Source organism: Petromyzon marinus, chromosome 38 (genome assembly GCF_048934315.1).
Source record: "Petromyzon marinus isolate PM22_M1 ecotype Great Lakes invasive population chromosome 38, UKy_Petmar_22M1.pri1.0, whole genome shotgun sequence".
Classification (NCBI taxonomy): domain Eukaryota; kingdom Metazoa; phylum Chordata; class Hyperoartia; order Petromyzontiformes; family Petromyzontidae; genus Petromyzon; species Petromyzon marinus.
In genome coordinates, this window is record NC_133704.1 from 10430494 (window position 1) to 10456110 (window position 25617).

The 25617-nt window shown below is 48.8% G+C and overlaps 1 protein-coding gene across 3 annotated transcripts; it reads right to left on the bottom strand.

Annotated features, from left to right (window-relative positions):
• Nucleotides 1-1340: 1340 nt before the first annotated feature.
• LOC116950135 (uncharacterized) lies at nucleotides 1341-24844 on the bottom strand. 3 transcript variants are annotated; one of them, XM_032967634.2, is made up of 6 exons: nucleotides 24030-24844; nucleotides 17056-17413; nucleotides 16172-16213; nucleotides 12384-12495; nucleotides 8007-8274; nucleotides 1341-7098 (listed from the first exon to the last, which is right to left on the bottom strand). In XM_032967634.2, exons 1-6 carry the CDS (start codon nucleotides 24094-24096, stop codon nucleotides 5333-5335), a joined length of 2613 nt encoding a protein of 870 aa, XP_032823525.2. In that variant the 5' UTR covers nucleotides 24097-24844; the 3' UTR covers nucleotides 1341-5332. The 3 variants fall into 3 exon arrangements, with proteins under 3 accessions (XP_032823525.2, XP_032823523.2, XP_032823524.2); XM_032967632.2 differs by having other exon boundaries at nucleotides 16561-17413; XM_032967633.2 differs by lacking the exon at nucleotides 16172-16213 and having other exon boundaries at nucleotides 16561-17413.
• Nucleotides 24845-25617: the final 773 nt, after the last annotated feature.

The following is a 25617-nucleotide window of genomic DNA, read 5'->3' on the forward strand; positions in this document are numbered from 1 at the left end:
CGAAAGCTTCAAATCAAGATAGTCAATATTATATTCTTGGTTCTTTCGGTAAAGTCACTCAAGTTATTACGTGACTTTACCGAAAGAACCAAGAATATGAATCCCTGCAGTCACGAAAGCTTTAAATCAAAATTCCAAATGATCAGTTGACGATTGTGGTTGCATGTCGTCCTCCTCGGAGCTGCCTTGGCATGATATCGGACAAAAAGGTAAAAATGTCGAGACGGCCCTTTTGGTTTACCTGCCCCAGTGTTTGCGAGGCTTTGATGTTGCACCCAGGTAAGATGGAACAGGGGTCACGTGCAGAAGGTGGGGGGCTACCCCCCCCGCCCCCCAAGAGGAGAGGGAAGGAAAGGTGCTTGGGCCGAACACTCAAGTTATTAAAAGTTCAAATTAGTTTTTTAGTTTGCTAGGTGCGCGGCACTATGGTGTAGCTGAAGCGTGTCAACGACCGCCTATTAAAAAAAACACACATGGGCTTGAAGTAAAAATTAAAGTACGGTTTTAGTTTAAAAAATAAACACGCAAAACGGTGCTCGTTTCCACGATTCTTTCAGGCTGCTGCACTGAAATTATTCAAACCCAGCCATGGGCTCACAAGCAAGACGCCGGCACAACAATGCTTGGTTGATTGACCGAAGATTATAGTGTACTCGGTTCATTTGTGAACAATGCTTGTTCGCGGCAGTCTGCAGTATCAAAGGTTTACATGTAGGCAAAGGAGGTGCTGATTATTCTCGCTGTACGTTCTACAGAACCGGTTTCAATTTACTGGAGACACTTTAGTCCATAAATGTTGACAGCTGTTGAGCACGGCTGTATTAAAGACAAAAAAGGTTCGGAAAAAAACAAGACACCCTTCAAATTTCCCTTCTCAAAATACCAACCCTTGAGCCACCGCAGTTGAAGACAAATACGCAATAAACCAATTATTTGAAAAATCTCTTGACTGAAATATCCGCTCGTTGTTTCCCGCATTTTGCAAGGCATTCACTTCAAATTTTTTTCAAGCAGCTGAAATCAATGACCTTGGCATTTTCTTGATGTAATGGACTTTAAAGTGACCTGTGGAGTTCCAACTGTAGGTGAACCGGCTACTTTTGAGTCGATTGTATTCCCTTTGCGAGGTGAGATCATGCAATAATGCCAGGCTCGAGTTTATTTTTTGTTGCACTGGATGATATTCAACATTGCCAAACCATGTTCCTCAAAATGAACGATGTCCTGTGTATTTTTTTGTGTTTGGGTGGTATCATGGAAAGGGCACAGCATAGGGCACATCATCAAACAGGATGGTTAAGCACGGGGCAGCTTTGCAAAAACAATTCTAGCTCGAGGCAGATTTTTAAAACATGTTTTTAATGGACATTTCACTTCTGTACAAATTTGCAAGAAATCTTAATATAGAATAAAACTTGTCAGCCTTTGCATAAATATATGCTGAAGAATTAAACTTTCAGGAGCATTCACCATTTCGATTAACCAATGTTCCGCTAATGGCTGAACCCAGCAATGCGGTTCATTGTACAACTTTGTGGAAGATCACTTAAACCTGGCGTGTATCATTCCGTCCTGGCGGTGCCGTTGAGACAATTTTACAGCAAAATTCAAGATGATTAAAGCGGCCCTAAGTTCAGATGTGAATACATCAATAATTGAATCACGTGCCTTAATTTGCATGGGCAACATACATGACAATATCTCATATTGTACAGCTGAAGAAGTTGACTATGCAAAAACATAAGGGACACTCAAATTGGAGTATTCAATCTTGTGCAACGGTTGTCGGTAACTGAACATGCACAGAAGCAAATCAACATCACTTGCTCCTGTTCAGCATCCCACAATTACTCTCGACCAGTGACAATGCCTTACTTAAAAAAATGGTGTTACTACTTTTTAACTCATGTTCACACTCAAGTTAAAGGCAATTAAATATTTGCATTTGTAAAAAAAATGTTTAAAGTATTGAATACACAAACGGTGGCAAAATAATCATCCCAACATCATCCACACCTTGAGGGGTAATTTAACCTTTTCTCCTTCCTACGACGTACACATGCGTCGTTACGTTTTTCTTCCAATGACGTCACAATGACGTACGTGTACATCATGACGTACGTGTATGTCGTAAGTTTTTATTTCGATTCCATTGGACGTACGTCATGACGCACCCGTGTACGTCATCGGAACTGAATCAGAAGCAAAACAGCACGTGGATGCATCGTCACACATCAGGCCGAACAACACGAGGCACAACCCAAAGACGTATCGGATGTAAAACACACAAAACATTTCGTACGCACCCTAAAAAGATATTTCAACGTCCAGGAATTTGCCAACTAATTTCATTGTACTGACCTATAGAGCATTTCTCGTTGTATTCTAAATTTTGGTATCCTCATGAATCCCTCGTTAGTGTGACCACGTTCAAGTGAGTATGGGGGAGGCGTGCTCAATCTCCATTGCCAGCCCTGAGGATGTAAACATTCCACATTCCACGATGGGAGACAGTTATAGGACAACCACCACATACCCAAAACCAAGGTTATGGATTGGGGGGGGGGGGTAGGCTATACACGGAATGTCGTATCTCCTGGCTGATGGTGAAGTGCCCACTTTATTGGTTGATGGATGAGACCCACCCCCCAATTATCGATCGATTGACGCAAGACCATCAATCATCAACAGCCACCTTTTCACGTGCAGCCGTCCATTCTAAACTGATGTACAAATACGGCTGTTGTACAATGGCGGAGCCAGTAAATATTTCCAATAAATTTGCATTGCAGTACCGTGAATTTCAGTACCTGCGACTGCCATATGACACGCAACAGTTACGCGAATGAAACGTCACCATAACAAACACCACGAAGCATCGAGGCAGGGGGTGTTGAATTAGTTGAGCCTCCCTCGACAAAGATGACGATGAGACGTCTTGCAATTGGCAAGTGCTTGATGGTCGGCATCAACTTTGAGATAATTAATACATCATTCGGAGTATTTTGGCATATTCTGGGTGGCCGTTAGAATCACAGCAGGCCTTTAAAATGGGCATAACGCTACAACAATCCTAAATGTAATTAATATTTTTTTTAATGAACGCCCTTTTCTCACCGTTTAAATGGGAAATGCTATCGAAACCAATGTACGCCACGTACACACACACACAATCTGAATTACAATGCTCAACCAGGGTAATACAGGTCGCTTAATGTGACCCCCCCCCCATCCCCCCGACTGCTCATAAATGACAGACCGCTTCAAGACAAACAAGAGCAAGGTCGCAAGAACAGTACAGCTGCAATGCCCGGTCAAAAACAAAAGAACCTGTTTCATTAAAAAAAACCTTCAGTTTTGTTAGAAAATATCCGAGTGCAAAAATGCATTTTAAAAAAACGCCGTCCCTCTATTGTCACGGTGACAGTACGCGAGTCGATTTAAACAAGCCACGGTGAAGTATAGCCAATCCGCACGGCGTCGTCAAATGAGCATCTCTCCTCCCCCACGCTCAACAGCGGTGTGTGTGCGCGTGCGTGCGGCACGTGTTAAAAGTGTGGCATGCGAATGTATTCGGTGCCAGGTCCGGAATACGAAACAGCCGAATGAGCTGGAGCACAATATGCGCAACTGGTTAAGAACACCTTTTTTTTCTCTTGCACACAAGCTTGGCCACTCGTTTTTTTTCTTCCTAATTACAGCTTGCCCAATGCGAACTCTGCTGCTTGCACAATGCAGAAAACGTCAAAGCTCGTGTTGCCTGCGATGCGTTCTCTCCCTCTGTCGGCTGCGCCAGGTACTGCTGTAACGTTGTTCATTTTGGTCCGAGGCGCCTTGGAATGTAATGTTTTGATACTTTGTTGTGCCTTGCACGGGGGAGGGGGGGGGAGGAGGGGTTATCTAATTCGGAGGGGTCTCGCATTGGTTGCAAAGAATGCGGCAATGTCATCCTGCCGACCGAGTTCTAGCTGTATGTCTTTTGTTACGTGGACGGGAAATATTGTAAGATGTTGAGTAAAGGGGAAATACAATGGTCAATGTTTGTTTTACCTGTGGGAGATTACTGTCCACATCCCATGTTCAGATTCTATTATTTCACAATGGCAATGATTAAATCCTTCAACAACAAAATTGGCCAAGTTGGATACATTTTTCCGGTGATGTCGCGAAAAGGAAAATGTTTTGGACAAAAAAAAAATCGCCTAAAATGTATTTCTGGTCTCCTCGGGCCAAGTTAAGCCACCGAGATAAAATCATTATTCTATGACTTATGGGCTTAACGGACACGTAACTGTGTACACAAAGCCAAAGCAAGGGCAGCTTCAGGGGCCGTCGAAACATTTCGGTTACCACCAGTCGCTAAGCTATAACACGTAGCTAGAGTTCTCCCAAACTTCCCCACAACACACCTGGCTTGCTCACCCATTGCAGACTTCTCATTTCCGTCGTCAACAATACCCACGCGTTCATACGAAAGAACACGTTGCCCGGGCAGAGGCTTGGTTGTCATGTGAACCAGCTCTGGGCGCAGATCGCTGAGGCCGACAAGAGACGTTTCGTTGTTGAGGAAGGTAGGGGATGTGACTATGTGCGCCACCGCCACACGGGAGCGGGATGGTTTCCGCTGTGCGGCGCCCCCACGGCTCGCCCAAGGGACTCGCACAGGACACAGGATATTGCACTGCTACGCACGTTGCCTCACGCACAGTTATCTCGAATGTAAAGCTTGCGCTAGCCAAAATACCAAAATGCTATGCTGTAATATAAAAAAAAAATATTACAAATTAAGTGTTTAATAGACTTTGACCATCGGCTACTGTAAATGACATCAGTTAAGCGTTTTCAAGAGCTTACTCTTTCCTTCGTGTAAATGCAGCTGGGCAAAGCTTTAGTAAGCATCCCAAAGCAACACACAGGGTCGGTTTATAATAAACACACTTGCCACATCTTCACAGTATATACCAGCAATTAATATGTACAAAAGTTCCATTTATTATAAAATTGACATTACGATAATATACAAATGTCAGCTGGTTTCTATCATTTAAATTAGCTCAGCTACACATTTAAACCTTCGACAATAATGAAAACTTCGGATCATTTTTGCCAAAGGAAGACACTAGTTCGACTGCACGGTAACCAACGTCATTCATGTACCCGACCGGCACTACCCAAACGATCATCGTGAATAACTTGTGCACAAATTCGTCCACGCCCGTTCTCGTACACCTCACGGGCAAATACACAATGGGCACATTTGCACAGGCGCAACGAAAAAAACAAAGCGTGGCGTCGTAATCGTCCATGGGCCACGCCGCAACGAAACGTCCCTTCACTTCGGCGCTTCCGCATCTCGTGGCGGCGGGGCAGGCGAGGGCGCTGGCGAGGGCGCCGACACAGTCACTGGCACTGCTGCCGGCGCCGACGCCGGCGCCGGCGCAGCTCTTCCTGCGGGCGTCACGTTTCGCTGCGTCTCTACTGCGGTCGTGGCAGCGGCTGGCTCGGGCTGCTCCACGGCAGGAAGTGCGTCGCCGGCAGGCGCTTGTGCATCCGCGGCGTTGGCGGCAGCAGCGCGAGCATCGGCCAAGGCGGAGGCGACGGCGGGAGCGACGTGCGGCTCCACCAAACTGCCCGGCCGTCCGACCAGGACCGAAGCAGCTGCCAGCTGACCGGCCGCTCCGCTGCCTTGCCCGATGAGGACAGGCAAACTGATGATGTGGGTGGTGGCGACAGCACCGGCGGGTAAAGGGTGCACGAGCGTGGGCACCTTCGGAGCAGCCTCCAGAGTCACCGCGGATGGAGGGGCCCCCCGGGGTCGCGTCAGACGGGGGCCGCCCCTTGGCCCCACCCCACCGATCACGCCTTGCGGGACGCCGGGCTGCGCCACGTGGATCACTGCGGCGCTGGGCCGCCCGATAAGGATGTGCGCCCCCGTCACGTGTCCGAGCGGACCGGTCTGCCCGATGAGCAGCGGTGCCGCCTTGGGGCTCCCGCTCACGGCGTGGCTCATCGCCGGGGAGCCGGGGCCCGCGGCAGATACGGCACGAATGTCTGCCGCCTGTAGGCTCGTGCCGCCGCCCAGGGTGGGCTTGCCGCCCACGTCGGGGTTGATGGGACGGAGGACGTGAAGCGCGTGGCCGAGCGGGGCCTGGATGACCGACGTTTGGCCGGACGCGACGGCCCTCTGTGGCACCGCCGCCGCCGCCGCCAGGCCCAGCGTGGTCGCCGCGCCGGCCTTGTCGTGCACCAGGGCGTGCGGCAGCGTCAGCACGTGCTGCGCGACGCTCTGATGCAGCGTCGGCGCGTGCGACGGCGCCGGGCCCACAGCACGAGCGGTCGCCGTTGTCACCGTCACGGCGTGGTAGTGGTTCTGCAACGTCGGGGCGTGCTGCTTCTGGGACGGCGCGCCGACTACCGTCGCCAGCTTCGGCGGCCGCAGGGGCTGCTGGGAGGAGCTGGGAGGCGCCGCGCCGCCCACCACCTGCACCACCGACGCGTGCTGGGCCGCGGACACCGGGGCGCCCACGTGCCGACCCGGACCGACGGCTGGCACCTGGCGGACGGCCGCCGCCGCCGCCGCCGCCGGCTGCGGTGACGTAGCCTGTGGAGATTTACGAGGCGTCGCACTGGACGGCGCGGTTGGCGGCGCAGGGTGGCAAGCCACCTGTATTGGCGAGCCAAGCTGGGAGAGCACCTGCACCGTGGTACGTGGAGATAGAGTCTGCACGGTCGCGTGCTGCGCCAACGCCTGCAGGGCCGCGTTTTGAGAGGTCTGTACAGGCGGCTCTTGGGAAGGGACCTGCACCGGAGCACCCTGAGGGAAAGCCTGCAATGCCGTGTGCTGGGCGAAGATCTGCACCGTGGCGTTCTGACTGGCCGCCGGTCCTTTTGCACCGTGGGGAAGGGCCTGCCAAGGCGCACTCTGGGCAAAAGCCTGCACCTTTACATTCTGGGAAAAAGGCTGCATCGGTGCACTCTGGGAAAGAGGCTGGGATGGTACATTCTGGGATGATGCTGTCTTTTGGAACCACGATGGTGTTTCAGAAGGCAGGACGGGTCCAGAATTCTCCAGTTCTTCATCCACGTTTTCTTCTCCCTCTGCAACAAAGCAAATCGGTTCAACCGGATGTTAAGGATGAGGGGGATGCTCATTTACCTCGAACCCAAAGGCTTTAGCGAGACAATTTTGACATAAGAAGCAGAGGGATAACATTAAAGAGCAAAATTAGCCAATGCTCTGACAGTTCCATCTTTTGTGCATCGGTTGTTTGTGGCAGAAATTAATTGTCATTTGATACAGATGGGAAATAATAAATGATTGACAATCGGACCCAACAAAAATATTACGAATCATATTCGCTGCGAAAACCTACGTGTTAAATTCATAAATGCAATCTTTAAAACAAGAAAATTACAAAACATATTTCTAGTAAACTCTGCCTAACAGGAAAATGTGGGAATGACTGGCACATCCAGAGCTGCGCCAGTGTAGGACCCCCGAGCCAGAACCATGATATGGCCTCACCAGACATCTGAATTTTATTTGGCGACAAGCAGGGCCCAGGGGGCTGGGGCATAATGATGCATTCATTGCGTGCGATGTCAGTCAGTGGCACACTGAAGAAGGGAGAGCGTCACCCTGCGTCAATTAAGTGCACCTCGGACTCATTCACACTCGAGTGTGACATTAGCAGTGCTGCCCAGCTTCTGCGGTGCAACGCAAAACCGATGCTTCTGAAGTCCATTACGGGCTGGCTCGGCATGGTCCCCCGGCACAGCTTAACTGTGAAGTGAAAAAGTTATCAATTTTGCGTGACCCACTGCTTGAACAGACAACCGTGCGACACACCCGCTTTAATCCGAGCCCTGCTATGCGAAATCACACCTCACACTCTCAATCAGTCACGTGAGAAGAGAGGCCAACGTGACCTCCCCTCCACCCCGCCACTCCCATTCGATTGATCGTTCACCCCTCCCGACACGAATGCAGGGAAGCCGTCGCTCACCAGAGGCTGTGGAGGTCGCGTCGTCGTCCTCCGCGTAGTCATCCTCGTCGTCATCGGTGGCGGCGGTGGCGCCGCGGCTATTCGAGTGTCCCGGCCGCGGTGTGGGCCCGCGGGGCATGGCCTGGCGCAGGAGGCTCTCAATGTGCGCCGAGTCCAGGCTCTCGCCCAGCTCGTTGCGCAGGTCGGCAAGGCGTTGCTGTGACGAGATCTTCTCGCGGGCCAGCCGCTCCATCTCGTGCTCAAACTCCTTCTCCTTCCGCTTGAGCACCTTTGTGAGCGGCAGAGGTCACGGACAGTCACAACGAAGGGCCGTAAGCCAAGGTGATGAATCGCTCCACTGCGTGATTAGGTGAACAGTTATAAATCAGGATCGCGACTCGATTTCTAGAATGTTTTGGATCCAGTTTTACCATCTCATTTGTCGTACATTTGTATAGTCCCATTCGCTCAAACCCAAATTAAACACTTGCATATAATTTAAAGAAACGGTTCAAAGCATGTATGATGCGTGTTACAATGGCTTTGAATTTCATGTCGTGTTATATAAACCACTATTGGTCTCCCGAGCCGCTCACAATTGCTCTTATTAAAACGACCTGCCTCCTAAGAATAGGCGAGTTGATGCCAGGTGACAATGACATCCAAAACGTGCAATTCAGCAATTACGCAAAAGCACTCGCAACATTTAGAATAACAAAATAAGTCTCTAAGCGTCTCTCTGCTCAAAGGAGCCTGAAGCGGTGCTCATGAGCACCGGATGACTAATATTAACTTCACACAAACTCATCTTTAGATCGCAAAGAAATTAAGGGCTGGGATTGTAACTTTTAACCTTCTGATTTTCAGTCAAGCACGCTTGCCACAGTACAAATTGCTAAACGATACATTAAAGTATTCCTTTTGAACCAGGAAAGAAGAATCAGTTATCCCAAGACTCGTTGAGAAGATTCCTTAGTAGAGATTGTTGACCGATTCTTTTGGATGTTGTACATGGGAGAAAACTATAACATCTTGACGCTTTAACCCCCCACCCCCAAAAACCTAAGTATGCATGCTACAGTGAGGGAAAAAAGTATTTGATCCCCTGCTGATTTTGTATGTTTGCCCACTGACAAAGAAATTATCAGTCTATCATTTTAATGGGAGGTTTATTTGAACAGTGAGACAGAATAACAAAAAAATCCAGAAAAACGCATGTCAAAAATGTTATAAATTGATTTGCATTTTAATGAGGGAAATAAGTATTTGACCCCTCTGCAAAACATGACTTAGTACTTGGTGGCAAAACCCTTGTTGGCAATCACAGAGGTCAGACATTTCTTGTAGTTGGCCAACAGGTTTGCACACATCTCAGGAGGGCTTTTGTCCCACTCCTCTTTGCAGATCTTCTCCAAGTCATTAAGGTTTCGAGGCTGACGTTTGGCAACTCGAACCTTCAGCTCGCTCCACAGATTTTCTATGGGATTAAGGTCTGGAGACTGGCTAGGCCACTCCAGGACCTTAATGTGCTTCTTTTTGAACCACTCCTTTGTTGCCTTGGCCGTGTGTTTTGGGTCATTGTCATGCTGGAATACTCATCCACGACCCATTTTCAATGCCCTGGCTGAGGGAAGGAGGTCTCACCCAAGATTTCACGGTACATGGTCCCATCCATCGTCCCTTTGATGCAGTGAAGTTGTCCTGCCCCCTTAGCAGAAAAACACCCCCAAAGCATGTTTCCACCTCCATGTTTGACGGTGGGGATGGTGTTCTTGGGGTCATAGGCAGCATTCCTCCTCCAAACACAGAGAATTGAGTTGATGCCAAAAAGCTACATTTTGGTCTCATCTGACCACAACACTTTCACCCAGTTGTCCTCCGAATCATTCAGATGTTCATTGGCAAACTTCAGACGGGCATGTGTATGTGCTTTCTTGAGCAGGGGGACCTTGCGGGCGCTGCAGGATTTCAGTCCTTCACGGCTAAGTGTGTTATCAATTGTTTTCTTGGTGACTATGGTCCCAGCTACCTTGAGATCATTGACAAGATTATCCCGTGTAGTTCTGGGCTGATTCCTCACCATTCTCATGATCATTGCAACTCCACGAGGTGAGATCTTGCATGGAGCCCCAGACCGAGGGAGACTGACAGTTCTTTTGTGTTTCTTCCATTTGCGAATAATCGCACCAACTGTTGGCACATTCTCACCAAGCTGCTTGGCAATGGTCTTGTAGCCCATTCCAGCATTGTGTAGGTCTACAATCTTGTCCCTGATATCCTTGGAGAGCTCTTTGGTCTTGGCCATGGCAAAGAGTTTGGAATCTGATTGATTGCATCTGTGGATAGGTGTCTTTTATACAGGTAACAAGCTGAGATTAGGAGCACTCCCTTTAAGAGTGTGCTTCTAATCTCAGCTCGTTACCTGTATAAGAGAAACCTGGGAGCCACAAATCGTTCTGATTGAGAGGGGATCAAATACTTATTTCCCTCATTAAAATGCAAATCAATTAATAACATTTTTGACATGCGTTTTTTCTGGATTTTGTTGTTATTCTGTCTCTCACTGTTCAAATAAACCTACCATTAAAATTATAGACTGATCATTTGTCAGTGGGTAAACGTACAAAATCAGCAGGGGATCAAATACGTTTTTTCCCTCACTGCACCTGCACTTATCTTAACATCCTTTCACACACTATGAGAACATTTTCTCTGGCTGGCTCTCATACGCATGTTGGTCGGCTTGCGTGCAGTGGTGCGCCATCGCTGGGCACATCGGCACGATGGTCACCCACCATCCCACAGCGTTGAGCCGGGTTCGTGCGTGGCGCCTACGGCATGCCTCCCCGCCCACCCACCCACCCTCCACATCGGTCGTGTGTGTCCCACGCAAATGGGCGGCCAGTGCCGGTTATATACAAAAGGCAAAAAGCACGACAGGGCTTCCTCATTCTGTAGAGTGAAGCCATGTTACGTGGTTTTGGTTAGCACGCAACATTTCACGGAATAAATTCAAGATAATCGTTCTCAGAGTTGCATTATGTTGCAATAGACTTGTGAACAATTTGCAGGAAGACTTGTGAACAATTTGCAGGAAAAATTGTACGAGCGCTTTAAAAAAAACTGCCGTATAAGTTTGCGGCATCTGGACAGTAGTCTAGGAGAATGCATGATTGAAATTGAGGGAATAGAACACGGTGTGAATGAATAGACGAGTGGTGGGGACCGATGGCCCGTTTCATATTCCTGTTCCAATGATTCTGTTCTACCCTGCTGCACTGTCCATCACATGGATTACACATTGGAAATTAAATCCCTCAAGCATAAATTATGGGGCGGTAGCCAGGTGGCTAATACAAGGTCAGGGCACGGATCTGGAACCACCGACAACCTGAGTTCAATTTCAGGCGAGTGCGAGATTTATACAAGTTCCCAAATGTAGCCAGTTGTTGGTCCCAGCGAAGTAACCAACGAATGCACTGTAAAAAAAACAACTCATGTTAAAGTTGAGCTTTATCACGTCATTTGGCACACTTCAGGCCGATAATTATAAAAGGTTGAGTTTTATATGCAACGAACACTCTTTCGAAAGGGGAAATAAAAGTTGTGCCCCCCATGTGGAAAAAAAAAGCGGCTAAACGATTGAATTTAAACATAATTCTGACAGCATGTGCGTTTGCTGTTTGACACAAGACGGTTTGCACGGTTTTGCTACGAGAGCGTAAAAATAAAGTGTCTCTTTACAGAACTCCAATAATGCAATTGTAAGTGCAGGTAAAAATTATATTCTGGATGATTCCGCCCCCCCACCCATTACCTTCCTCCACCGAACTTCTCCTTCCCCCTGAAAATAAAATCCCTCGACCATCTCAGAATGCGCGTCACCACGACACGCAGCTGCATCTAATTATTATTGTATTGCTCCAGTTCGATGATTAGGCACAACCCTTAGGAGCAACAGCAGGTTTGTTTTACATCCAAAGTGTCTACCCCCTCAGCGATGCAAGGATGTGTTTGCTTGTAGCAGAACTGGCACAGTGGATGTTAAAAGATCTTGCCACGTTATTCAGAAAAGGAGTCAGCCACGTGTACCGGCATCCCTGTCTATATATGCCACATTTAAAAATTACTTGCAATCTGCTGAATTGGGTGAAGCTCAACAGCAACATCACCCCCATCCCCCCTGCCGACACCAAAACACGAACACGCATCACTCTCACGACAGCCCTGCAAAATGACACAATGACACGAACACCAATTGTTGCTCACGAGTCGGATTTGATAACAAAAATGTCTGTGCTCATATCCGGGCTCCTGTTGCGGAGTCGACACTGCGATAATCACCAAAACCAAACCCCCCCCCCACCCAGCCTCCCGCCTGCCCCCTCAACACTGCACCTGGATATAGCGCAGGGCTCCACGCAGGATCGTCAAATTTGACGTCTTCTTCTCCTCCATGCTGGGGATGATCTTTTTGAGCGCGTCGAAGCACTCCTTGAGGTGAGCGCGCCTGCGGGCAAGCAGGGCCACAGGTATCGCGCAAACGCCCACCACGCACTGTTCACGGTCGCGCTAACGTTAGCCAAGACGCGCGAGGAGGAGGGGGGGGGAGAGTCATGCCCATCGTGCCTGGACCCGGACAGGAGTGCAGCAACAATAAGATCAGTTTACCACGTAGCAGGCTTTGGCGACCAGTATTATCCCAAACAGAGTTTTTTTTGGGTTAGATTGCATAAATATAAATGCGTCATTAAACCCGCCACGGCCAATTAATAAGGTTTGTCACGTATACAAAACATGCCAATTTGTTACTCGCTGTCGCCTGATGCTAGTTGTAATTACTGGCAAAACATCGTACTCGAAATGTAAATGTTGTGGGTTTACTCTCTAAAACGTTTTGTTTACGTGACAAACCTTACTTATTGGCTGTGTCGGGTGGTGGCGGGTTGAACGACACATTTACGCGATCTAACCCAAACAAAAACTCTTGTGAACAAGAAGATCGCTCGAGCCAAGAGGAAAGACGCTGCCATGTACACAAAAAGAGAAAAAACATGAAGTGAAAAAAACCGAGACGTCAAGTGTCACAGGTCTGCCCTTTACAACAAAAATCTCGCGCAGGAGAGGCTGGAATGCTAACAGGACTATATTTTACACCGTATTATAGAATCTACGGTATCACAGAATCTCGATCCGTCAACGTAGTTATTGTGACCTCAATATATTGGCCAGGTGCTCCCCCGTTACTATCGTCACGCGTGATGCATTACTGCAAATGCATATTTTGCAATAAAGCACAATCTCAAAGATACGTATCAAAAATAAAAACTTGCGTCTTTTTTCATTTTGGAATGTGGCGTCGTATACTGCGATTCGGAGTGCAATGATCGCAGATCCGACATCGCGATGCACAATCCGCTCCCGCGACATCAACTGGAACGTGGTCGGGATGAAACCGTTTACGTTCGAAGACCACCCGTAACGCATTCCCCTACTTATGCAAGGGGCAGCACTGCGAGAGCGCAAACGTCGGCCATCGAGATTAAAAAAAAAACAGGGGGCTCTTGAAAACACCACACGTGCGGCAATACATTTCAAACAAAAATCCTGCGCTTCAGACCCCGTTTCTTACTCCGAAAGTGAAGGCGTTTCAAACGAAGCAAACTGGTGCTTCAAAGATTTATTAAAGGTCTCGTGAGAACCGTCCATGGGGCTTTGACAAAGCAGACGTAAATGGGGGGCTTTTTTTTTTTAAGGGAGACCGAGGGAACAAACTTTTGTGCAACAGCACAGAGGACAGAACCGGAGAAGCAGAAATCGCTCCGGCTGGCAAGGTGTGGTTATAAAGCTCCCTACATTCCTCCCCCTTGCAGAATGTTAATTGGGTGACGCTACATTGACAGTGGATACACAACCTTGTAATACGTCATCTTGGTAGACTACCGCCTGTTCCTACATAAATTAAAACCACATTACAATTAAAAACTAAATTTTGATTTAAAGCTTTCGTGACTGCAGTGATTCATATTCTTGGTTCTTTCGGTAAAGTCACGTTGAAGGGAAACAATAATATATATATAAAACAATAAAATTCTCATGACGTTTCGACTGCAACACAAGCAGTCATCATCAGGTGTGAAAAGCAACGGCAAGAACATTTGAAAGTGGCGATTTGTATTTATTTATTTTTAAAACGTTAGCACCACGGAGAGCGATTTGACAGTTTGTTTAGATGGACGAGTCCATCTATGTTCGGAAGAGGGGGGAGACGAAACATTAATGTATGCTGTCTGAAAGCCACTGTAAGCATGAACAATCAATTAAGACCTGAAATGGTTTATCAAATCCTTCAAATGATTGCTAAGCCAGAATCCATCTTGTCGGTTGAAATTGTCTCTGTGTTTGTATATGTGGATAGCCTCATGAACGAATCTCTCATGGTAGCCAGATGGCTTGCAAAGAACCTCCGTCTTGGAGAAGTCAATGTCATGTGAGCCAACTGAATTATAACAGTGATCTGCCACGGCCGAGGTGTTGGTCCTACCGTGTTTAAGGTCTGCTTTGTGTTCACGAATGCGGTCCGAGACATGTCGTTTGGTTTCTCCAATGTAACTATTACCACAGAGGCAACTTAGTTTGTAGACACCAGGGTACTGTATGTCCGGAATCACATCTTTTACAGACGGAACCAAATCACGGATTTTATGTAATGTGTTGAAACGGACCTGGATCTTGTGTTTATTCAAGATTTTGAAGATCTTGTTTGTGATCCCCGCAATGTAGGGTAAAGTGATGGTTTTGAAAGGCTCAAGAGGGTCCTTCTTCATGGTTTGAGTGATAGCTTTGCGGATTGTAGTCGGAGTAACCATTAGCCTTAAGAGCTTGGTGTACGTGCTTGAGTTCACTGCCTATGTGTTCCTGGTCGGATATGCATTGGGCTCTATGGTGCAGAGTCTTGATGAGGGAATTCTTCTGTGATGGCTGGTGGTGGGAATCCGGTTTCAGATAAGCATCTTTATGGGTAGCTTTCCTGTAGACAGAGTGGCTCACCACGGTGCGCGAAGGTGAAAGTATTTGTTCCTCTCATTATGACGATGCGCCCCCCCCCCCCCCTGGTTTTACTCAAACATGCATCGAGATTTTTCAGATTATTTTGGTGCTGTAAATATCCAAATGATGGGCCACTTTGTTGAACCATCATTTATGGCCAGGTCACTTGTGAAAAATAAGTTAATACCTTAGTGGGCTTTGCCTTGTAGGATGGGGATGGTTTAGTTTAATTTGTAGGTGTTTGGGTGATTTGTTTACATTTATTTTACTTTGTACTATGTTTTTGTACTATTTTAACCTGTCCCTACTGGACATGTCATAAAGAGCTTTATAGCTCATCGGATTCCTCTACTATAAATATTCTGATTCTTAAAAGTGCCGCCACCCTCTTTTCTGCCCGCCCAAGCTGTTCACCCCCCTACCCACCCCGCACATGACCCTGACGTGAACGTGAGCGCACGACGTTGCGCGACCGTGGCAACTCTCGCGTGCTTATGTGCAGCGGCTACTCTGCAGCGGTGCTTGGTGGCAGGGTGGGGTGGACCGTCACCCAAACCGCGAGGCGTAAGCTCACCGCTATGCAGTTTGACCTTCTAAGCTGCACGGCGTCGCAGTGCGAGCGCGTCTTTAAGAAGTCGCGTGAAAAATCAACACTCGACAAATCTGACCGCTCGCCGTTACCGAACGAGAGCACGTCTCGCGCAATGCACAAAAACACACTTTTCGAATTCAATACGCTTAGGTGGCACCCGAGCGTACTGTGGTGTGAAAATTGTTCAACACCCGCGCAAGAGTTTTAAGCTGTCATAAAGCGCTGCTTATCAACACGAGCTTTCATGTTTCGGTACCATCTTCATTGACGCTCTGGAAAACTGCTTCTCGTGTTTAGTTCATTGTCCTTCCCCGCACCTCTGATTGGCACGGTTGGCTAATGTACGGTGCGAAAGAAGTTCAACATATCTACGTACGTACATCGTGATAGCACCGTGTATTTCAACACGTGTTAAGGTTTCAAACGGCTTCAAAGGTTTAAGCCCTCGTTTGTTCACTTGGCCTCTCTTAGAAAACGGCAAGACAGTTTTGGAAAATGGTCTCTATATCAAAGTCCCTCTCCCAGTACCCGTCGCAAAACTTACCTGGACTTTTCGAGCTTGTTGTGGACTTCCCTCGTTCCGGCACTGTTTATCGGGAAAGGGATAAATGACATTTACTTTTTTGGCTTTATTTTGCTTTCGTTAAATAAATAAAATATTTTAAATGTTAATCAACGGATATATATTTTTTTGAGCCTTCAGCTACGGAAAAGAAACGGAAAAAAAAAAACTTGATGGGGTTAACCATAGACGCGGGTTTGCAAAGAGCGCTCGTAAGTTAAGCCTCACAAAGAAACACATTGCTAAGATAAAAATAGGAAGCACGCAACCAGGATCCAAAGTTGAACAATCACTTACGCAGCCGAACTAGGCCAGAGATTAAATCAACCAGAGGTTAATCGACTAGACCAGAGACGAATCAGAGTACTGACCCTCCTGGTCTCCTCTTCTGATCGGCTGGAAATAGCTCATCTGGCGAAGCCTGTACGACCTTGCTGGGCGCCATGGGCGGTAGCAGCGCTGGCTGAGCCGACTGGCCAGTGACCCCGGCTTGGCCCGGACTCGCTGAACCCGGCCCCGCGGCCTGTGAGAACGCTCGGCCGGGACTTTCGGAGCCCGAACCCGCAGAGAGCGACGGCTCCTTAAACGTGGACGCGGGCAGCAGCAAGGCGGGCTGCTGCTGCTGATGGTTCTGATGATGGTGAAGCAGGACGCGGCCTGGGTTCGCAAATCGAGCATTAACTGGGGCTGGGATCGGGGCTGGAGTCTCTGCGAGAGGTGGTTGCGATGGCGAAACCGTCACTGCCATCATCCCACCCGCTGTGGCAACGTTCGCCTGCTGCTGCTGCTGCTGAGCAGCCCGACCACCCAGGCCGGACCTTGGTGTGGCATTTGTGCCGGCCAACAGAGGCTGCGTTGGGGCGAACCTCTTGTAATCGGGCGTCAATTTGCTCGGGTCGGACGTCGAGCTGGCCGATGGGGGCGGCACTGCCGCCGCCGCCGCCGCCGCCGCCACCGCCGCCCCCCCCGGGCCCTGGGGGGTGCCGTGATGGTGCAGGGTCGAAGGCGGAGCAGTGGCGCCGGTGACAGCCGAGACGGCGTGCACGCGCTCGCCCGTGTGACCATCGCACGTGCCGTTCGTGGGCTGCCGAGCCGAGGAGGGCGTCGCTGCGGAGGGCAGCAGCGCGCCGGTGGGTAGCACGAGCGTGTACACATGCGGGGTGTGGTCCCCGTTCGACAGCCGGCCTTCCACATCGCGCTCCAACGAGATCTCGAGCTTGTCCGCTGAAAACACAAGTCAACACCTTTCATTACTTCTATTTAAAGGCCTTGCGAGTTTTGGCCAAGCAGAGCTGTTATTTTTGCATCGCACACTCATCGAAGATGGGACAGTGAGAAGGTGCGATGGCAAGTGTTTGAACAGTGGCATCATTAAACCTGCAGATTTATGCAAAATATTTTTAAGATATAAAGATAACACAATATAGCATCATAATTGTATTAAAAAGTTGTAAATTGTTGATTACAGCAACGATAAATGTGCATTAACCTGTAGTGACATAAAATACTCGTTGTACAATGTTATTTTTGTATGTTGAACATCTTTTGCACCCTACAGTGAGGGAAAAAAAGTATTTGATCCCCTGCTGATTTTGTACGTTTGCCCACTGGCAAGGAAATGATCAGTCTATAATTTTAATGGTAGGTTTATTTGAACAGTGAGAGACAGAATAACAACAAAAATCCAGAAAAACGCATGTAAAAAAATGTTATAAATTGATTTGCATTTTAATGAGGGAAATAAGTATTTGCCCCCTCTGCAAAACATGACTTAGTACTTGGTGGCAAAACCCTTGTTGGCAATCACAGAGGTCAGACGTTTCTTGTAGTTGGCCACCAGGTTTGCACACATCTCAGGAGGGATTTTGTCCCACTCCTCTTTGCAGATCTTCTCCAAGTCATTAAGGTTTCGGGCTGATGTTTAGCAACTCGAACCTCAGCTCCCTCCACAGATTTTCTATGGGATTAAGGTCTGGAGACTGGCTAGGCCACTCCAGGACCTTAATGTGCTTCTTCTTGAGCCATTTCTTTGTTGCCTTGGCCGTGTGTTTTGGGTCATTGTCATGCTGGAATACCCATCCACGACCCATTTTCAATGCCCTGGCTGAGGGAAGGAGGTTTGTCACCCAAGATTTGACGGTACATGGCCCCGTCTATCGTCCCTTTAATGCAGTGAAGTTGTCCTGTCCCCTGAGCAGAAAAACACCCCCAAAGCATAAAGTTTCCACCTCCATGTTTGACGGTGGGGATGGTGTTCTTGGGGTCATAGGCAGCATTCCTCCTCCTCCAAACACGGCGAGTTGAGTTGATGCCAAAGAGCTCCATTTTGGTCTCATCTGACCACAACACTTTCACCCAGTTGTCCTCTGAATCATTCAGATGTTCATTGGCAAACTTCAGACGGGCATGTACATGTGCTTTCTTGAGCAGGGGGACCTTGCGGGCGCTGCAGGATTTCAGTCCTTCACGGCGTAGTGTGTTACCAATTGTTTTCTTGGTGACTATGGTCCCAGCTGCCTTGAGATCATTGACAAGATCCTCCCGTGTAGTTCTGGGCTGATTCCTCACCATTCTCATGATCATTGCAACTCCACGAGGTGAGATCTTGCATGGAACCCCAGGCCAAGGGAGATTGACAGTTCTTTTGTGTTTCTTCCATTTACGAATAATCGCACCAACTGTTGGCACCTTCTCACCAAGCTGCTTGGCAATGGTCTTGTAGCCCATTCCAGCATTGTGTAGGTCTACAATCTTGTCCCTGACATCCTTTGGAGAGCTCTTTGGTCTTGGCCATGGTGAAGAGTTTGGAATCTGATTGATTGATTACGTCTGTGGACAGGTGCCTTTTATACAGGTAACAAGCTGAGATTAGGAGCACTCCCTTTAAGAGTGTGCTCCTAATCTCAACTCGTTACCTGTATAAAAGACACCTGGGAGCCAGAAATATTTCTGATTGAGAGGAGGTCAAATAATTTTCCTCATTAAAATGCAAATCAATTTATAACATTTTTGACATGCGTTTTTCTGGATTTTTTGTTGTTATTCTGTCTCTGTTCAAATAAACCTACCATTAAAATTAAAGACTGATCATTTTTTTGTCAGTGGGCAAACGTACAAAATCAGCAGGGGATCAAATACTTTTTCCCTCACTGTATGTAGCCAAACGTGCTTATCGGAGATGCACAAGTAGTAAATTGAAAGCAACTCCTTTGACCAGAGGGCTTGATTAAAGATATCACACGGCACAACTATAGGCTCTCAAGTATTCAACGTTAACACATTAACGCTCCGCACGACCGACCAGTCTGTAAATATAAAGCACGGTTCTCCCAACGCCATTCCTCACGACCGACCACAGCACGGTAATACATTTCCATATTGAACAGTCTCCTCCGTTTTAAAAAGACCCTTCAGCACTCCATGGACGTAACGGTGGATAATTAAGTCCCACATTGATGTAGGGAGTGCCAAATTAAATAAATGTCTTAATGGGGGGGGGGGCCTTAATAACATGGAACCTTTACTTCCAGTATCAAAGTATTAAAAACACAAGAATAGGTTTTACCCTTTCTGGCAATAAAACAGGTGTTAAGATTAATCTTCTTTGGTTCTTTCGGTAAAGTCACGTAGAATGAGAATAAAATAATAAAATAACACAATAAAATTCTCACGACGTTTCGGCCACAACGCAAGCGGCCGTCTTCAAACACCAAATAGGGGGCCTAAATGTAAAAAGTGCGCTCTATCACAGGTATAGTACACTAATTGCACGACATCACACGAGACGTTTTTATCAGTTGCCAGAGAGATGCAGCGTCCAATTACCTCAATTGTATTTCAACTTGATCATAACTACATACTGTATTCATTTCCACACCCTTCATCACCGCTGGCCTCTTATGGAGAACCACACAAACGCTTCTCATCAGGTGAAAATTATGAATGGGAAAAAAACCTACTACACGCGAGCCATTACTCTTCATCGCTTGACGCGGCTGTGTTTAATGTATGCTTCGTTACCATACATATCCCCTGGTTTTATCTCTATTGTGAATGTCGGCGTCATGCCAAGACAAAGTATCATAGATCCCGCAGATGCAGTGCGACCCTTTTGTGAGAGAACAGCTCACAAAAGTGGATAATACAGATGCCATTGTGCTCATGCCGCCTGCCAGGGCAGTTAATGTCAAGAGGAAATGACCGATTTTAAGGTTTACGGTTTTGAGGTAATGATCTCCATCTGTCCTGAAGGACCACTGGCCGCTTGTCAGGTTACGTTACATTTCAGTACAGTAAAAACCTTGGATTGCGAGTAACTTGGTCTGCGAGTGTTTTTGCAAGACGAGCAATTTTTTTAAAAATAAATATTAATTTGATAAACGAGCGAGGCCTTGCAATACGAGTAGTGTACGTATACGCTTTGACTGCCGAGCGTCACGTGATCACAACTGACATACGAGCGCTTTGAATTACAAGCACGTTTCCGGAACGAATTATGCTCGCAATCCAAGGTTTTACTGTATTTCGGTTTAACACCGAGCACCAAAATCACCGGATCTCATCAGGTACACGGAAGGGGAGCACGGCTGAGCTTAGACGGAGAGGGCACGGGAGAGGGCACGGGAGAGGGCGCCTACTCTCCGGAAAACAGGGGATTGTAGGTCGATTTGGCGCTGTAAAGTTGGCAGCGAGCATTGGAGAGTACAATAATTGTTGTACTCCACAATGCTCCCCCACCTTTAACCATCTGACACTGCCCGGCGTGACGCATTAAACAAGAAATGTGATGCAGCGTTGGGAGTGGTGCACAAGTACAAATAACAGACAAGAAACTCACATTCGTCAATAATACTCTCCCCCTCCAGAGGAATTGTTTTTTTATGTTATATATAACTGGTGACGTTTTGGTCGTTGTACCTTCAAATCTCTCTATGAAGGTCCATTGCCCGAAACGTCTTCAATTACATGTTTCTCTCCCTCTATAGAGCAGTCTTAGTGCCAAATGGGTTTTTGTTGTTGATATGCGTTTGTCAGCGTGTGGTCAAATAACTGCAATGCCTCGCACGGCAGCAGAAAGGGCCTCTCTCATCTTAGCAGCGGATTGACAACAGTACCCGTAAATGTCGACGCTTCACTCGTAGGGCGGCTCGAAGGATGACGATGGCAAAGTGGTTTTCATGCTGCGCTAAAAAAAAGAAACCTCCCCACAATTGCCTCCACAAATAACGTGATGCCATGTGGCCACGTGAAGGGGCACATGCAACCCGCTAAGGGCAAGTCCACACGTAGCGTTGCGCATGTAAACCCGCGTTTGAGGACACATCTCAAAAGCATTATTCCTACAAAAAAAATTCCAATTTCGCAAGCGGCCGTGGTGATGTGATGTTGGTGTGTGCGTGTGTGCATTGTCCTGGGGCAATATTCGGGGGTGCTGCTGAACGCATTACATCACTGCACCGGTGGTGGTGGTGGTGGGGGGGGAGGTGTACGCTGCCGAGCCAAGACGTCACCGCAGCCCCAAAGGAGGGCTTTTCCCAAAGAGTGACATTTCATTCAAGGAGGAGCCCATCCCCAAAGCAGTGACGAGATTGCAATGAATGGTGGGGGAGGGTGGTGGTGGTGGGGGAGGGCGTTTACAAACCCCATGACATCATCCCCGCGCAAATGGCCTTCTCCACCGTCTCCTCTCCCGACGCGAGAATTCCTCAGCCGGGGGAGCGCGCCAGCGTAGCGCGCTCGGCGCGCTACGCCACGAACCCAGCCACACGCGTTCCATTCCCGCTCACGGCCACCAAAACAGCAGTGACAATTATCTGAACCGGTCCCGGGCCTTCCCCGCGGTCGACTCAGCCCCTGGGGAGACAACGGCGGTCGGGCGCGCTGTTGCTGGCCCGTCCATCCGCCCACCCACCCACCCCTGCGCAGGTGCTACTCGCGAACTGCACTTGTCCCGACAGTCTGTTAATGCTACACGGGGGATATCTTTGTCTTTGGCGGCAGGGTGTTGACGCGAACCCCGTGACATCATCTCCGCGCAAATGGGCATCTCCAACGTATTTTCCCCGGACGGCGGAATTCCTCTGGGGCCAAGCCGGGAATGAGAAATTATTGTTTTTTGCTGCACAGGCAACAGCACGGACATTACAAAACAAAAATGTGCACGAGGTGAACGTACATGCCCTGTAGATTGACACACGTGGTCGTGCAAAGGTTGCAAAAAATCTATCGTGGGTTTTTGTTTGTTGCGTATTGTTTTTGTGTATTGTTTTTTGTGTATTGTTTTTTGTGTATTGTTTTTTGTGTATTGTTGTTTTGTGTGTATTGTTGTTTTGTGTGTATTGTTTTTTTGGGTATTGTTTTTTGGGTATTGTTTTGTGTGTGTATTGTTTTTGTGTATTGTTTTTGTGTATTGTTTTGTGTGTATTGTTTTGTGTGTATTGTTTTGTGTGTATTGTTTTTTTAGTATTGTTTTTTCGTGTATTGTTTTGTGTGTATTGTTTTTTTAGTATTGCTTTTTGTGCATTGTTTTTAGTGTAGTTTTTTGTGTATTGTTTTTATGTATTGTTTGTTGTTGTAACGTTCTTACCGGCCCCGACTGGGCACCTGTAAAAGAGAGCTTGAAAGCTCATCGGACAGATTCCTCCCAGTATCAAATGAATACTCTGATTCTGAAACCAGAGATGAAGGGATCTTTTTTCCGACTACAAGCGTACGATGTTGGAGTGTGATCATAGAAATCTGTATGTATAGATAAGCCTCGGCAACAAAGCTTTTGCCCGTTAATTTTTTTTTTACCATGGCCACGGTAAAACGACATTAAATGCGCCGCGATTGTAATTAATTTTACTCGGGGACTGCATCGTGAAGCCAGGCATGTTATTTACCCCATCCATACGCACGTGTCAACTCCTTCACCCGAGTCACGTCTCTCCCCCCACCTCGAGATGAGCGTTGCAAAGAATTCCGCGATGCTGCTCCCGTCGACGTTTGCGGATTTTAATTAAAATGTTAAAAAAAATCGGTCAAAGAGAAATCGAACACCACCCGCTGTACCGTTATCCCTACGGAATGACTACCATCGCCTGTAGTGGGGGTGTCGATCACTCCACTGCCAAAAGTTCGGTACCACTGGCTGCACTACCGCTGCCTGTTGTCACACAGGTTGGTTATTACGGCAGCTACCACTGACGGAACACGTCCGAACGACTCGCGATACGACCGCAAGTACTTTAGTGAGCACGAGCCAGCGGTACTAAACATGTGCCGCTGCTGTGTGCAAATCATCAGTAGCGATGTTGCTCCAACATTGTACTCGTCGGTGGCACAAACCGCTGGTGACCGTGGTCGGTCGTACCGACTTGCCACTACCACCGGTTCACCACCGCGTAAAAGCTGCAACGAAATCCGACAAACGCCGCGTGCGCGTCACGTGCCGCTGGGGCATTGCCAAGTGACGCGGGGTCCACGTGCCCCACTGCACCGCAAGTACAAAACACGCACGCACGCACAGGGTGGGGAGGGGACAATGCCCGCTAGTTGGAAATTCCACATTCCTTTGGCACGGGGACAAGTGTGGAATCGGTCCATCCCCGCTCCTCCTCCTCTCCACCACCACCCATTAACCGCAGCACGTCCAATTTGTTCAGAACGAATGATCGATTTTTTTTTTGTTTTACCAATGCGGTATTCCGATCGTCCAGCGACTAAAAGTGCAGGTGGGGCACGCGGAAGCCGCCATTCGCACTCGCCCACCCACCAAAGACATTAAAAAGCCGCAATCCCCGCCGCCGTCAGTGATGCCAGCCTGGGGTGCAACTCTCCATGGGCGTCTGAGACGTACCGCGCGATCCTTGCTTGTCCTGCCACTCCACGTATCGCGCGGCCTCCAGCAGCGTGTCGATGTTCATGTCGGCGCGACGTGGAGAGGCGACGGTGGTGGTGGAGGTGGATGTGTACACACGTGCGCGCTACGCCAAGGCAGGCGCGCACGCGCACGCACGTGGAAGCCCGCGCATGCGCACGCGCGGCGCGCACACGTGGGTCGCGCGCGCGTGCGGGGGGGGGGACGTGCGCGCACGTGCACACGGCCCCTCCCCTTCACACCCCACCCCCTCTTCCGCAGCCAGCAAGCAAGCTCAATGAACGCTCAACCTTTTTGTTTTGCTATATATTCCCCGAGACGACCACGCTAACTAACGCCCGCTAATAACATTGCGGCGACCGCCAAATCGACTTCACCGATGACAAAACCACCCCACGCACGCCCGCCCGCCCGCCCGCCCGGACGTCTTCTCTTTCCTGTTATCTCCAGTGCTTGACGTACTTCAAATTTCGCTTCGTAAACCCCAGAAAGGTAAACGAGTCCGCGCCACGCACGACCGATGACATCCGATCCGGCGGAGCACGGATTAAGCGACTCTTGTCCACTACCACACCGCTCAACCACCGACTCCCGGGGGACGACACGCGATCGCCTTGCACGCCGCGGCAGCAGCAGCAGCAGCGGCGGCGGCAGCGGCCGCCGCAAGGCCGCAGACGCCGGCTGTAGACGAGGCGACGAGGAGACCGCCCGCACGAGTGCAGCCCGTGCCCCCCCGGCTCATCGGGACAATACCGCCACCCCGCGCAAAATGGCGGGCTCGCACTCCCGCCCCGCCCCCCTCCTCCTCCTCCTCCTGCAGCCCCGCCCCTCACAAGCTCTAAACCCCCCCCCACACACACAACCTAGCCCCGCCCCGCCCTTCGCGCTAGAATCTCCACCCGGGATAAGCGCACGCGGTGATGTGGGGGGAGGGGCTTTGGGTTGTTGTTGGGGGTGGGGGGGGCACCGTCTCGGGCACCGCCCCGCCCCAACACTCGGCGTCAAAACACTTCGGGTGCGCGCCACGCGCAGCAAAGCAAAACCCGCAGCGGCGCGGTGGCAGCGCGTGATGTGGATTCTGGATCGTAGTGTCGGCGTGGCTCTTGTGTTTTTTTTCTCTCCCGTTACGGAATGTTGAAGGCGAAATGTATATTTATTTATTTTTCAATTTATTATTGTGCGATAACTGCATTGGGCCGGGCACGAGGTTAAAATCACAACGTCTCAAAATGCTTGCACGATAACGCTGCACTTCTGGTCCGTGGGGACCCTTTCATCATTAGTGGAGAGACGCAGTTCAGGCGGTTTGGGTTTGTGTGAGAGCTTCTAAAAGAGTCTGGCTCTGATAAGCACCTACTTGATTTATAGTTGACTGATCAAATATATTAGGCAATTGATACAATAATTGCAAATTATGGTTCCTTACAAACAAAAAAACTTTTTTTAGAGGCCACGCTCTATTGATGAGAGACAAGGGGGCAGGGCCTGGTCACTAGAACGGGGTGAAAATGAGCGATGATCAAAGCTAACAATAATAATAATTTACATTTGTAAGGCGCATTTCATC

What these genes read in the sequence shown, in the direction of transcription:
- LOC116950135 (XM_032967632.2), bottom strand. Translation starts at nt 24,096, where the DNA reads ATGAACATCGACACGCTGCTGGAGGCCGCGCGATACGTGGAGTGGCAG. An exon ending in CAGAAGAGGAGACCAGGAGG is followed by an intron (nt 16,214 to 16,560) that starts GTCAGTACTCTG and finishes CCCGATAAACAG; the next exon opens with TGCCGGAACGAGGGAAGTCC. An exon ending in CGCGACCTCCACAGCCTCTG is followed by an intron (nt 7,099 to 8,006) that starts GTGAGCGACGGC and finishes GCTTTGTTGCAG; the next exon opens with AGGGAGAAGAAAACGTGGAT.